General features: G+C 45.3%; 1 protein-coding gene across 1 annotated transcript in view; it reads left to right on the forward strand.

Annotated features, from left to right (window-relative positions):
• Positions 1–9,849, forward strand: part of crb2a (crumbs cell polarity complex component 2a) — a 29,008-nt gene extending 19,159 nt beyond the window's left edge. The window contains exons 3-13 of the mRNA XM_026297575.1: positions 346–541; positions 1,323–1,462; positions 2,538–2,708; positions 2,802–2,915; positions 3,105–4,058; positions 4,577–5,151; positions 7,750–7,915; positions 8,007–8,877; positions 8,997–9,113; positions 9,209–9,335; positions 9,628–9,849. Coding sequence (XP_026153360.1) covers positions 346–541; positions 1,323–1,462; positions 2,538–2,708; positions 2,802–2,915; positions 3,105–4,058; positions 4,577–5,151; positions 7,750–7,915; positions 8,007–8,877; positions 8,997–9,113; positions 9,209–9,335; positions 9,628–9,849 — 3,653 coding nt within the window. The remainder of the gene's footprint in view (positions 1–345; positions 542–1,322; positions 1,463–2,537; positions 2,709–2,801; positions 2,916–3,104; positions 4,059–4,576; positions 5,152–7,749; positions 7,916–8,006; positions 8,878–8,996; positions 9,114–9,208; positions 9,336–9,627) is intronic.
• Positions 9,850–15,541: the final 5,692 nt, after the last annotated feature.

Genomic DNA, 15,541 nt, shown 5'->3' on the forward strand with positions numbered 1-15,541 from the left:
CTCCATGAGCCTGCCCTGTGTCAGAGCAGATTCTCTTTATCTGTGAATGACTAGGTTGGACCAGCCCATTCCCCTGTCACTCCATCAGTTTGTTTGGAGAATTTAATGAAAGGATTTTATCACTGCAGATACGTGCAGTCCAAAATAAACATACTGATCCAGACACCTGGATAGCGTATGGTGTGCTGATTTACAAAAATGTGACCAATCATTTGGCTGTAAACAATAGTTAGCCTACATTTACCAGACATGACAATTCCATCATCAGCATTGTCATCATCATCATTGTTTACATTATTCTCTCCTGGTGCTTCCTACTGACATCTTGCCTTTCCCCTCCAACAGGAGTCAATTGTGAAATTGAAATAGATGAGTGTGAGTCCAGTCCTTGCCAAAATGGAGCCACCTGCCATGACCTGATTGGCATGTACTCATGTGAGTGTCTGCCAGGGTTTAATGGCGCTGACTGTGAAGTGGATATTAATGAATGTATCAGTGATCCCTGTCAAAATGGAGCTGACTGTCATGACATGGTGAACAGGTAGGACAAAACCCTTAAACATTTCAAATGATATCAAAGAATTAATAGTAACATCAATGCTGACAAATAGCACTGATACTGAAAGCTTTTAAGATAACACTTTATTGTAGAGGTACATGAATTAACATGAATTCATTCATGTAATCCTTAATGAATTATAAGAATTGTACAGAATTGTCCTGTACATCCAGGGTCTTGCAGACACAGGGAGAACATACAAACTCCACACAAAAAGGATCGAATTTTCAATGGAATTCAAATGCAAAACCTTCTTGTTGTGAGGCAACACTCTTAACCACCAATCCATCATCCTATTACCCATATCAATCAAACAGGTCTAAAATATTTCTTAATGGAAGAAAGATTTCTTAAAACCACCACCAACAGTGTTTGTACAAAAGTACAAAGTGACTGGGACCTTAGGCCTTTTAAAGTCAGCATCAGGTTAGTATCTTATCTTGAGCTGCTTCTACATTATATTTGAATTTCAGGCAAGGTGGTAGCCACCTCTGTCTGAGGCTGAAGACAAATCTGTGTGCTTTGAGAATACCCATGGAGTTTTTCTCTTTAGTTACTGTTGTCATAGAAATTTCTTTAAGTTTGAGAGTTGCTAATTCTCAGAAACAACCACAAGTGTGATGAATCATCTCAGGTTTAATCACAGGCACCCTTTTGACATGGTGTAAAACCCCGACACTGTTCACTATCTGAGTATTGATAATCCAACTTGTATATGTTATATTGATAACCCTTATAAAATCCCAACATGCTTCTGTTACAGCTATGAATGTGACTGCAGTGGTACAGGATTCGAGGGTAATCACTGTGAAGTGGACATTCCTGAGTGTGCCTCGGATCCCTGTCAGCATGGAGCCACATGTCTAGAGGGAGTCAAGGGATACACCTGCCTCTGCTGGCCAGGTGTACTACATGCTGTACAACATACATTTTTGTCCCAGGACAAGAACAAACAAGGCTTAAGAATTCAGTCATTGTACATGTGTGTGAGTCCATAGAACTTCTAGTTGCAGGTTTTCACAAAACTTTGATTTGATACATAGGCAGCATGTAGGCAATAAGTTTGTGTTTAAAATTCTGTTATGTGTTACATCACTCGAAAGTACAGTGAACCCGCGAAATTCACAGGGGTTAAGTTCCTAGAGCACCTCCGAACTGCAAAAAAACGCGAATTTTTGATGTGGTAAAAAAAAAAAGCCTATAAATGCCTATTTTTATAGTTTAAACCCCAAATATGCTCCCAAAACAGTGACAAAGCAATTTCATTTCAAACTCAGCTTAATACATTATTAGTAAATAAATTAGTGACATAAATTAGTGAATTATATTGTTCTTAATAATTTAGCATTAAAGCGCATGAAAAAATATATATTGCCAAAAATCCATAAAAAACTGTGCAGGATATTTGAGGTTTCCGTGAAATTGTGGGGGTTTCCATGAACAATTATGTGGGGGCACACTGTATACTGAATTATATTTTATTATTAAATGTCATTGATTTTAGAAGCATTTGGTCATAAAAGAAAACAAATTTTTACATGATGTTGGCACTAGATGAAATGTCAGAGTATCACTCAAATTAAAACAGTTGAAACAGTTGAACAGTTTTATTTCTGAAAGGCATAAGAATGTCGGTTTCAAATTTCAAGTCATTGAGATACTTTACTGTGAACCAGTCTTAGGATCTATCCCCTAGGCACTATAAATGTTTGTACATTTGGAACATTTAATCCAAATAGATGATCAAATAGTTATTATAATATTTTAGTGTGGACTGACAAACATTGCTATTCCTAGAGCTACTGTGCTAATTTGGCTGAAAATAAAAACATTGCAGTGTTATAATGTAGATGAGTGAAGTTCATCTGCCCATAATTAACTAACTTTGGTCAATGAAGTATTAAAAAACATTTTGTTTGTGGCAGCACTGAATATGAATCATGAATCACCTCAACTAATTTTCTGTTGTTTTCTCTAGGTTATGAAGGGCTAAACTGTGAGATTGACATAGATGACTGTGCCACGGAACCCTGTGAGAATGGTGGAGAGTGTTTTGAGCGTTCAAATCCGTTACACTGGGAGTTAGAATGGGACCTCAGCTATGCAGATGCAGCTGGATACATTTGCCAGTGTCAGCCAGGGTTTGCAGGTCAGAAGAATGACAGAAACCCCTCAGCAAAAACTTCACTTCTCACTTATTTTTAAATCTTCTGACAATCATTTGATATCTTTAACATTACAGGAGAAAACTGCTCTGTCAACATTGATGAGTGTGAATCTGAACCATGCCAGAATGGAGGCACTTGTGAGGATAAGATTAATGCCTACACATGTATGTGCTCTGTTGGGTTTCAAGGTGAGTTTTGTACCTTGTAATAAATTTTGGACCTAAGGACCTTGTTGGTTTGGTCTTTTCATGGGATCTGTTAGAAAAATATGTAGAATAAAGAAAGACCAATATCTTCCTCCTGTTACAGTTCATCTCTGTTGCCCACTAATAGTGAGCCACCACACATCTAACTGTCAGTGATGTCTCCCCCTCCAGGTGAGCTATGTGAAGTAAACATTGATGAATGTGCGAGCCAGCCCTGTCAGAATGGTGGCTGGTGTGAAGACGCCAGGGCGTCCTACACCTGCCACTGTCCTGAGGCAGAGCCAAGTCAACTTCCTTGGGGAGGAGACCACTGTGAGATGAAGCTTTACGGCTGTGTGGACCATGAATGCCAGAATGGAGCCACCTGCCACCCATGGCTGGAAGGCGGAAAACATGGCCATACATGCTTGTGCCCTAATGGCTTCTATGATGAACAGTGTTCCACGACAACAACATTCTCCTTCTCCACTCCCGGATTCATTCACATCCAAGTTGTTCTAGAAGAAAGGACCCGGAGGGAGGTTGAGCACCGTGTTCACAGAGGTTTTGGGGTACAGGTACGCTTCCGGACCACTATACCCAAGATGTTGCTCTTCTACAGAGGGGATATGGATAGCCACCTTTTCCTGGAGATTTTGAATGGTGGGCTTCATGCAAAAGCTTTTTCTGAGGAGTCTGAACTGGATGTAACATTTCCCGGCTTGGTTAGTGATGGAGACTGGAGAGATGCCCATGTGTTTGTAGATGAGGAAGGTCTGGTTTTGATTCTAAAAGGCCCTGGCTGTGATAGGGATGGGTGCAGAGTTATCGATGGTGGTATAGGTGAACCATCTTTTCAGGCCTCTAAAGACTTTGCTCATATTTATATAGGTGGCGCACCAGAGAAGCTTTTGAGTTATACTGTTAGTGGTGCAGGTTTCATTGGGTGCATGGAAGACCTGATGATAGATTCTAAGGCTATCTTACCTCACACACTTCCAGAGGACCAAGGCCATCAGATGGGTTGTAGTAAGACTGAATGGTGTGAGCCTGACCCTTGCTATGGACATGGGCGCTGTGTGGACCTGTGGACCAGCTACTGGTGTGACTGCTACCGTCCTTTCCACAGTGAGAGCTGCTCTGAAGGTAGGCATCAGCAAAATCAAATCCAACAGTGTTAAACTCTTCTACAACAAACTGACATTCATAACACTGCTTAAATCAAATATGATATCATAATGTACTTAACATATCAAAATTAATGTAGAGGAGCAAAACATACAATATATGAAACTGAAGAAGTACAAAGTAGAATAATGTCCATGCGCTTAAAAAACCATACACTCAGTTACTGTGCATTGCACTACACAAATGCAATTAGATAATGCATTTTGTAATGGATACCAGAGTAACAAAGGTACGTTCCAATTTGATGAGGTGCACCATTAAACATGATTGGCAGTTTGTGGCTGGCAAGCAATGAATGCTAACCCTAATTTCTAACCCATATAAGATGTAGTGTTAACTGTGAAAGATTCAGCATTTTATTTTTTGAAACAGCATTTCTGCTGTGTGTGAACGGTTAGAATTTAGTGGCATTCCTAATACTCAAGTCCTATTACTAAATATTCTATTTTTTCAAACTTTCAAATCTCCCCTGACAGAATTCCCTTTATGGACATATGGCCATGAGGACACAGTAAGCTTCAGTGTCTATGATGTAGGTAAGAGGCATGGGAGCAACTTCAAAGTGTCCTTCTTCCTGAGGTCATTAAAGCCAGACGGCCTGCTGTTCCAGCTGAGGAGACCCAGAGGGGAAGAGGAGGGAGAGGTCTACTTCACAGTCTACCTAGGAATGGGGAGGGTGTTGGTCAACTCTTTACCCAACAGTGCCCCACTTATAGCGCCAATATTTTTAACCACTGGTGAGAAGCAGCTTGTACAGGTGGAAGTCCAACACAGACAGGTGATCTTTGAACATGCAGGCCTTCGTTATACAATAGGAGATATTCCTGAAGTGAATATTAATAGCGGAGATCAGGCCTATGTTGGAGGACTTCCAGGACACTGGGACTCTGATGTGTGGGGTGGGCATTACAAAGGTTGCCTGCAGGACTTCCGTTTAGACTCTGTGCATCTAGATGTGGATGCCTGGAACAGCTCGGATGAGGAGGAAGTGTATTTACCTAGTGATGCTGAAAATGTAAAGAAAGGCTGCATCAGTGATGATATGTGCAAGGTAGGCTAAAGTTGCCTGATTTAATCTGCTTTGTTCCTTATAGCAATATGTTCCATTTGGGAGCTGCCTCCTTCAAAGCTCATGCTGAGTTTATACATACAAGTAGTCTCTAAGGTTTAGTTTAACAAATTCTTTTCAATCTTTTCTAGGGGTACCATCATTTTTTTCCAGGCCTGTTTGTTCTTTTTTATTCCTTTGTTGAACCACAATTCAAAAGCAATGTCTGATTTTCTTTAGTTCATTTTAAGTCAATTTTTATTTATTATTACTTTTGTCAACTTCAAGTTATTTCAGTGAGCATTGTGGGTTTTCCTTTCTTTAATGGAAAGGTATCAACAATTTTGTCCACGTGTCTATTATGTGCTTGGGAGTTCTAGTCACCCCCCAAAACACACACACATTATATCTCCATTAAATCAACAACACCAAAAGCTTATCACATTAGGATGCTAAAGTAGGATGATGAACCTCTAGACTATATTGTACTGTCTGACTGGTAGCCAGACAGCTGGTAAATGAGCCAGTGCAGGATTCCCATCAGGAAGAATGATTGCACTTCTTCTTTTCCTTTCGCCTGCTCCCTTCAGGGGTCGCCACAGCGAATCATCTGCCTCCATTTAACTCTATCCTCTGTATCCTCCTCACCCACACCAACTATCCTCATGTCCTCCTTCACTACATCCAAGAACCTCCTCTTTGGTCTTCCTATAGGCCTCCTTCCTGGCAGCTCTAACCTCAGCATCCTTTTACCAATGTATTCACTGTCCCTCCTCTGAACATGTCCAAACCATCTCAATCTGGCTTCCCTGGCTTTTTCTCCAAAACATCTAACATGAGCTGTCCCTCTGATGTACTCATTCCTGATCCTATTCATCCTCGTCACTCCCAGAGAGAACCTCAACATCTTCAGCTCTGCTACCTCCAGCTCTGCCTCCTGTCTTTTTCTCAGTGCCACCGTCTCTAAACCAGGCAACATTGCTGGTCTCACCACTGTCTTGTCCACCTTTCCTTTCATTCTTGCTGACACTCTTTTGTCACACATTTGTGACACTTTCCTCCACCTGTTCCAACCTGCTTGCATACGTCTCTTCACTTCTTTTCCACACTCTCCGTTGCTCTGGACTGTTGATCCTGGGTACTTAAAATCCTCCGCCTTCTTCACCTCTACTCCCTGTAACCTCACTGTTCTACTTGAGTCCCTCTCATTTACACACATGTACTCTGTTTTACTGTGGCTAACCTTCATTCCTCTCCTTTCCAAAGCAAACCCCCACCGATCTAGATTTTCCTCCACCTGCTCCCTGCTCTCACTATAGATCTATAGATGACAATGTCATCTGCAAACATTATGGTCCACGGAGATTCCTGTCTAACCTCATCTATCAGCCTGTCCATCACCACAGCAAACAAGAGGGGGCTCAAAGCCAATCCTTGGTGCAGTCCCACTTCCACCTTGAACTCCTCTGTCACCTCTATAGCACCTCACCCCTGTCTTACAGCTCTCATACATGTCCTGCACCATTCGAACATACTTCTCTGCCACTCCAGACTTCCTCATACAAAACCACAGCTCCTCTCTTGGCACCCTGTCATACACTTTGCAGTCACTGATCTCTTTCAGGTTGAAATGTCTGCACAAGAAGTAATCAACTTTCATGCTCCTGCCTCCACTCTTATATGTCACCCTATGCTCCTCCCTTTTCTGGAAAAATGTGGTCACTACAGCCATTTCCATCCTTTTTGCGAAGTCTACCACCATCTGTCCTTCTGCATTCCTGTCCTGCATACCGAACTTACCCATCACTTCCTCGTCACCGTTTCCCTCACCAACAGGCTGAAGTCTGCCCCAATCACCACTCTCTCACCACTAGGGATACCCTGAATCACCTCATCCATCTCCCTCCAGAATTTCTCCTTCTCTTCTAACTCACATCCTACCTGTGGGGCGTAACCACTGACAACATTCAACATTCCTCTTTCCATCCACACCATGATAAAACAGCTTGAACCCTGCTCCTAATCTATAGGCCTTGCTACCTTTCCACCTGGTCTCCTGAACGCACAAGATATCCACCTTTCTTCTCTCCATCATATCAGCCAACTCTCTAGTTTTCCCTGACAAAGTCCCTACATTCAAAGCCCTACACTCCTGCCCTTCCTCTTCTCTCTTTGCCTATGAACACGCCTTCCTCCTCTATTTCTTCGACCAACAGTAGTCCAATTTCCACTGGCACCCTGTAAGTCTACAGCACCAGCGGCGGTCGTTGTTAAATCGGGCCACGACCGATCCGGTATGGAAGTCATATTTGTGATTTGCATGTTTGAGTTGGCTTAAATTTTACGTCAGATGCCCTTCCTGACACATTCCTCTGCATTTACCTGGATTTGGGACCGGAACATGAAGACACTGAATTGTGCCCCCTTATGGTTGCATTAGGAAGAATGATTGCACTACCTGAATTAAACTGAAATATGGACAGAATGAGGCAGCCTCCAGAATGGGACACAGAACCAACCTTTGACATTTATATGTATGTATGTATGTTTTGCCAACATACAGTTTAATTTACCAAATTTATATAAATGCTTCCCTTGCAGATGAAGCCGTGTCAAAACAGAGGAGAATGCATCATCACATTCAATGATTTTAAATGTTCTTGTTCAGTGGATTACACTGGAAAAACCTGTGAAACACGCGTGTGGTGCATTAGTGATCCTTGTGTCAAAGGTGGCTATTGTGTGGACCTCCCTGATGGATATGAATGTAAGAACATCTGCATAATTATATAAGTGTCTCAACAATCAAAGCAATGTAATAATAATACAAATATTTCTTTCTTCATGTTGACTCTTAGGTGTGTACAATGCCACATTTGAAAACAGCCCTGTGCAGTACAGTGCTGCAGGTTCCCTGGCTGAACCTGTCTCTAACATATACATGGAGTTGCGAACTCGATCAGAGAATGCTGTGCTTCTGAAGGCCTCCTGGGGCTCCAACCTGCTGATGGTGGGTCTCCTGGACTCTTCAGTCCGAGTGGAGATCCAAATTGGCCATGGTACTGAGACCCTAATTTTTACAGGAGTTCGTCGGGTGGCTGATGGGAACTGGCATCGTGTCAGCATCTCAATGTCTGAGAAACAATATAAACCCTCTCCTTGGATCATCACTGTGGATGGAATCACAGATGCCAGCAGTATGCCAGAACACACCAGAAGCCTGCACTTTCTCAATGAGAAGGGGGCCACGCTAGTCATCGCAGAAAGTTTCACTGGCTGCTTCGGTGCAGTGAGAGTTGGAGGAGTTTTCCTTCCTTTCATGGATGTTTATAAGGCCCCACAGCTATCTCAGTTTCATTTAATTGGAAACCCAAAGATTCATTTAGGTTGTACCAGTGCTCCTGTTTGTAATTCAGATCCTTGCCTAAATGGAGCTACATGTGAAGACCTTTTTAATAAATTCGGTTGTGTGTGTGACTCTGGCTGGGAGGGAGAACAGTGTGAGACGGACACAGATGACTGTGCATCTCAGCCCTGTGTTCATGGAAGCTGTACGGACTACTTAGCTAGGTTTGAGTGCACATGCCACCCTGGATATGCTGGCACTCTCTGTGATGAGGATCTCAACGAGTGTGAGCATCATGCCTGTGAACATGGAGGCTCCTGTCAGGATGGACCCAACATGTACACCTGTATATGCCCTAAGGACTACAGTGGCCCTCGCTGTCAGTGAGTGATCTCACCAGTTTAAGGGTTTGGACCAGGAGTGGTATCTGTAGCTTTAGTTGACACAAAGCAACACAAATTTCTGCTACTTCAAAGCAAATTTCCCTCACATTTTCCAACAGGTGGGACTATCCTCCAATACAGTGTGGCAAAGATTTCCAGTGTGCAAATGATGGTATCTGCAGTGATGGGCTGTGGGGCGCGAACTGCACATGTATACCAGGTTTTACTGGCAGCAGGTAAGCTCTCTATTTTATGTTCCAATTTCCAAAACTCTTAGAAGGTGTATAAATGATCTGTTTTTATGCAACCCTATGTATTTTGTGTTTTGCAGTTGTGAAACAGAGATTAATGAGTGTGAGTCTAACCCATGTCGAAACGGTGGCTCCTGTTTGGATCGATTCAACATGTTTGTGTGTGAATGCCCACCTGGCTACAGTGGCCCAACCTGTGACACTAATGTATGTCTAGTAACTTTTCTTCTTTGCTATTATACGAATGAACAAATATGAACTGTTCAGTTTAAGAATTGTCACTAAGGAAACATCATAAAACTTATTTTATTTTTAAGTTATCTGCTTTATATTCATAAAAGTTTGAAATGACTGAGAATTTGGAGGGCTTTACATTGAGCTTTTACATTCATATCATTTATGTATTTAGAACATGGAGCATTAGAGCATTAAATTTAAAAACAAATTCAAACCACAGAAGCAATAATTACAGCATTCTCTGCCCTCTGTACTTTTGCAGAAACATGCCCGTAAGCAGGGCACCTCCTGGCTGGTGGTTGCCATCCCACTGCTCTGCTTCTGTGTGGTGATACTGATAATCAGCTTGACCTTCATGGTGCTTACAGCAAGGAAGAAGCGGCAGTCAGAGGGTGCATATAGTCCCAGTGCTCAGGAGGTGGCTGGAGCTCGGCTGGAGATGGACAGCATGCTCAAAGTCCCGCCAGAGGAAAGGCTCATCTGACAAACTTTGTTAGGAGTGACTAGGCACTGTGGCTGTGTGCACAGGACTCACAGTGAAACTTATGGTGAAAACCTTGGCTCACCTGAACGACATAAATTGTAGGATACAGCCCCTAGGTGGAGACTCCTCATTTAACAGAAATGTGTTAACTATGTAATGTAGATGGTGTATTTTTTTTTGTTTTTGTTTTTTTGGACTCTGGATGTCCGGGTAACTGCCTCATATCCTTTTCATTTCATTTCACTGATAGGATGAGGGAAGAAATAAGTCCAAGTCGATGTAAAACGCTGCACAGAGCCTTAATCTGTTTTAATAGTAGTTGCAAGTATGCAGAGAATGATTTAAGGGCTTTATTTCAAAAACCATGCTAACATACAAGCACACAAACTGTGGAAAATGTATTCTGCTGTTTGCATGGTGAGCGGATCAAGGCAGATCTGCTGCTGCTGCAAGCAGAAGTTAGGAACCCACGCAGACTCTTGCACAATGAGCCATCACCGTGGACTGCACCAAAGCCACTGGAAAACCTCCTACTTTTACTTGTAATGACGAAGTGGGTAATTTTGACAAATATTTTTCCATTTAAAAGACACAATGTTTTAAAAAAGTATGAAGAGTGTATTTATTGAATTAAGACAAAGTACAATGGAAACATGATAAAGTACAAGAAGTGTATGACTTAAAACGTATGTCTAGCTTCATGTGAAGAGATGAAAACATGCATTCAGTGTGGGTCCTGCCTTCCTCGCTTAACATTAATGTCAGATTTCCACTATGTTTCAGTTTACCATTTTAAACTGGGATGGAAAAGAGGAAAGATCTATACAAATGCATATTTTAAAGACATAGTTATATTTTCAGTTTCGGTGCTAGAGTCTAGGGTTTTTTTGACAGCCTGTTAGAAGGTTTACCCCATACAACTCATAGCTGTTTCTTGTTGGATCAAGCCTGTACAGTTTGTATATTTATGATTATTGTGTGTTAACTTGTTGGATTTTGAGTTTCAGTGGTTGAATCTCACATGCACAAAGGGAGTGTGTGCGCATGTCTGCCTGTCTCTTCAGTAGCAACTTTGATGCTCCAGTAGGTAGGAGACAGTTTTGGAAACACATTAAGGTTAAAATGATGGGTCAAAATAAACACTGAAAGGAATATAAGTCTAGGTTTGGGAGAAAAATAAAAAATTTAAATATCCTGTAGGCTTCAGCAGATTCCTGTGACTTTAAGTGGATGGATTGAAATATCCTGTAATCTAATTTAATGGGAAACTGTGAAGCACGGTAATATGTTCTCAGTAAAAATTTAGGGTACACAATGTTTCAGTGCTTTTTGTAAGATCCCTCTGACTTCCGGGAAGTCTCTTATTTTGAAGAGCTAGCAGGATCTGACTCGTATCCACGACAGACACCTTGACCTAATGAGATAATTGTCTTCACCTGTCCTCTGTTCTTTTTCCATCTGATAAATAGGGACTGTCGGCTCCAGGAAAACCGCCAGGTTGTTTGTTGCTATTACCGGACCTCACCGCATGCCTTTTGAACGCCTACCTTGTCTTCACCTGACCTGAAACTGCCACGCCACATCAGGAAAGTGATGCTGAGCGGAGTACATTGAACCTCGGCTCGAGCCTCCGGCTCGTTACCATGGGGAGTCAGGGTTTAGCCGCACCTTCCTCTCGCAGTGTGTGCTGAATTTCTCCTTGCAACCTTCCTCCTTTCTCACTGAGGAGTCAAAGGTAGCATACATGCTCACACGCCTCGGAGGTGATGCAGCGGTCTGGGGAACAGCCGCTTGGCGTAGGAGAGCTGAATTTTGCCAGTTGTTTCAGACTTTTGGAATACAACTTTCCAAGATCTTCGACCTGGTGCGTCCCGAAGTTCAAGCCATGGTCCATCTGGCCAAATTAAAACAGGGGAATCGACCATTAACCAAATATATCATCCGATTCCAAGCTCTCGCTGAAGACAGCACCTGGGGCCCAGCGGCCCATTATGATCATTTTTACTCGGGCCTCAATGATCGGCTGAAGGACGACCTAGCCCACCAGCCCAAACCTAAGGACCTAGACACCATGATAGAGGTTACCACCCGCCTAGACCAGCGTTTCCAGGAGCGGCGAGCAGAACAAGGCAGGGTTGACACCCGACCAACTTACAGTCCCGCTAGACTACACAACACCGAACCAGCACCGCTGACACCTAATGCAGAGCCTATGCAATTAGGTCGAAGACGCCTCAGCACGGCTGAAAGAGATCGGCGAAGAGCCCACAATTTATGCTTCTACTGTGGCTCCTCTGAGCATCTGCTAGCTAATTGTTCGGGAAAAGGTCAGGCTCAGCCAGCGCAGAGGGGATCCTGCTGAGCCATTCCCACACAAGCAACGCCACTCGCCCCCTCACCAGGATTATCCTTGGTAGTCCTCCATGACAACTGCAGTGCCAGGCCCTTATCGATTCCGGGTCAGACGCAAATTTCATCTCTAGCTCCCTGGTCCAGAAACTCGGCCTAGAGGTAACGCCACTCCGCCAACCCCTTCAGGTGAGAGAACTGAATGAAGTCTTGATACATAGGGTAACTGTTATCACAACACCTGTTTTTATGTCCATTGAGAATCACCAGGAGTCATTAACTTTTCATATCATTGACACTCCCCATCCCTCTGTAGTATTGGGGATTGCCTGGCTCCAGACCCATAGGCCCCAGATAGACTGGTCCACGGGGAGGATCCTGGGTCCTGGGCTGGGGCCAACTATGTTGCACTACCTGCCTGCACACTGCTTTAACCCCAACTCCTTCCTCTCCGCAGTCGTCCTACCAGCCCGATCTCTCCACTGTCCCACAGATTTACCATGAACTCCAGGAGGTTTTCAGATGGGCCAAATCTCTCCCACCTCATCGTCCATACGACTGCGTGATTGACCTTCACCCCGGCGCGGTTCCACCAAGAGGGCGGTTGTTCCCCTTGTCGGAACCCAAAAAGGTAGCAATGGACCGGTATATCCGGGAGTCCCTAGCTGCCGGAATAATCCAAGTCCCCAGCGGGGGCGGGTTTCTTTTTTGTGGATAAGAGGGATGGAGGCCTACGCCCTTGCATAGACTATAGGGGATTAAATAATGTCACGATTAAGTAGCGCTACCCTCTTCCTCTCCTAACATCTGCCTTTGAGCTCTTGCAGCATGCCAACATTTTTACCAGACTAGATCTTAGGAGTGCCTATCACCTTGTCCGAATCAGGGAGGGAGACGAATGGAAAACCGCCTTTAACACCCCATCAGGACATTATGAGTACCTAGTTATGCCCTTCGGCCTCACCAATGCACCAGCAGTGTTTCAGAACTTGGTCAATGAAGTTCTTAGAGACATGTTAAACCAGTTTGTCTTCATTTATCTAGATGACATACTGATTTACTCCGAATCTGAGACCGAGCACGTTCAGCATGTCCTCGCTTTCCTGCAGCGGTTGCTGCAGAATCGCCTATTTGTGAAAATAGAAAAGTGTGAGTTTCACACCCGGAACACCACCTTCCTAGGTTTTGTACTAGCCCCAGGGAGCATTACCATGGACCCTATGAAGGTCCAAGCAATAAAGGAATGGCCGGAGCCCACCACTAGAAAACAGTTACAGAGTTTCCTGGGTTTTGATAACTTTTACAGGAAATTCATCCAGAACTATAGTAGTGTGGCAGTGCCTCTCCACCAGTTGACATCTCCAAAAGTGAGGTTCGCGTGGACCCCCGAGGCGGCACGCAGCTTCGAGACCCTGAAGACCCTGTTCACTTCGGCCCCTATCCTGCATTTCCTGGATCCAGATCTTACGTTCGTCATGGAGGTAGACGCTTCGACACCGGAGTTGGTGCCATCATCTCCCAGTGGCACCCCGACGACTCGAGACTCCACCCCTGTGCTTTCTTTTCAAGGAAGCTGTCCCCGGCCGTGCGGAACTACGATGTGGGGAATAAGGAACTAGCACTGGAAGAGTGGCGACACTGGCTCGAGGGCGCCAAACACCCCTTTACCGTTGTCACGGACCACAAGAATCTTGAGTATCTCCACTTGGCCAAAAGACTGAATGCCCGCCAAGCTCGGTGGGCAATTTTTTTTTGAAAGATTCCACTTCAACCTGTCATTCCGCCCCGGCTCCCAAAATGCCAAGGCCGACGCCCTGTCCCGACTGCATGCCGCACCAGATGTCGTCGAGGAGCCCAAGTTTATCCTCCCCGGCTCGGCTCGGTTGGGGGCCGCTCGGCTCGACCTGGAACAAGAGATCCTTCAATGGACCTCGGGGCACCCCCCTCCTTCAGCGTGCCTCCCTCGGCGTCTCTTCATTCCCCCACGTTTTCGATCCAAGGTACTTCACCTCTGCCACGATTCCCATCTTCATGTCCATCCAGGGATCACGCGGACCCTCCAGATCTTACGCCAACGATTCTGGTGGCCTACAGTGAAGGAGGCAGTGACCCAGTATGTCACGGTGTGTCCAGTCTGCGCTCGTGCCAAGGCCACTCGTCGGGCACCTGCCGGTCTTCTGCACCCTTTGCCGCTTCCACAGCAACCCTGGTCCCATATAGCTCTAGATTTTGTCACCGGATTGCCCCAGTCACAGGGCATGAACACAATCCTGACTATCGCGGACTGTTTTTCTAAAATGGCCCACTTCGTTCCCCTACCACAACTGCCGTCAGCCCCCATCATGGCCCGCATCTTAACGGAACATGTTTTCCGCCTCCATGGCTTGCCTCAGGACATCGTCTCAGATCGGGGCCCACAGTTCATCGCCAGTTTTTGGAGAGAGTTCTGTCATCCATTGAACATTTCCATCAGCCTCTCCTCCGTGTACCACCCTCAGTCGAACGGTCAAGCGGAGTGGGCGAACCAGGACCTGGAGACCGGTCTTCGACTGCTCTGCTCCACAGACCCGACCACGTGGGTCGCCAACTTACCCTGGATTGAGTACACACACAACACCATTCCCTCAGCAGCGACAGGTCTGTCCCCGTTTCAGGTGGTCTATGGTTTCCAGCCACCCGTGTTCGAACCCCAGGTGGTCGACGCCACGGTACCCTCCGCAGCAGCGGCCGTACGGCGGTGCCGTGGGATCTGGCTCCGGGCCCGCCGCCAACTCCTCCTCTCTGGCACTTCCTATGCTTCCCAGGCTGAGAGGAAACGGCGCCCAGCCCCACACTATAGACCTGGCCAATGAGTATGGCTCTCCTCCAAGGATATTCCGCTACGGTCTGACTGCCCTAAACTAAACCCCCGGTTCCTGGGGCCCTTTGCCATCGAGAGGATCATCAATCCAGTAACGGTCCGACTACGCCTACCCTCAACCATGAAGATCCACCCTACATTTCATGTCTCCAGGATTAAGCTCATCTCATCCTGCCCACTCTCCCCTCCATCCAGACCCCCTCTTCCCCCCCGGCTCTTCGAGGGAGGGTTGGTCTACACAGTTCGCCGCATTCTGCGGTCCCACAGATGGGGCTGGGGGGTCCAATACCTGGTTGATTGGGAGGGCTATGGCCCGGAAGAAAGGTCCTGGGTGCCCCGGCGTCATGTTGTGGATTCGCAACTCATCCGGGATTTTCACCGGCTGCACCCGGACCAACCTCAGGGGCCGTCAGGAGCCGGCCATTGGGGGGGGTACTGTAAGATCCCGAGCCCTCTGACTTCCAGGACGTCTCTTATTTTGAA

This window comes from Mastacembelus armatus, chromosome 12 (assembly GCF_900324485.2).
Source record: "Mastacembelus armatus chromosome 12, fMasArm1.2, whole genome shotgun sequence".
In the NCBI taxonomy this organism is placed as follows: domain Eukaryota; kingdom Metazoa; phylum Chordata; class Actinopteri; order Synbranchiformes; family Mastacembelidae; genus Mastacembelus; species Mastacembelus armatus.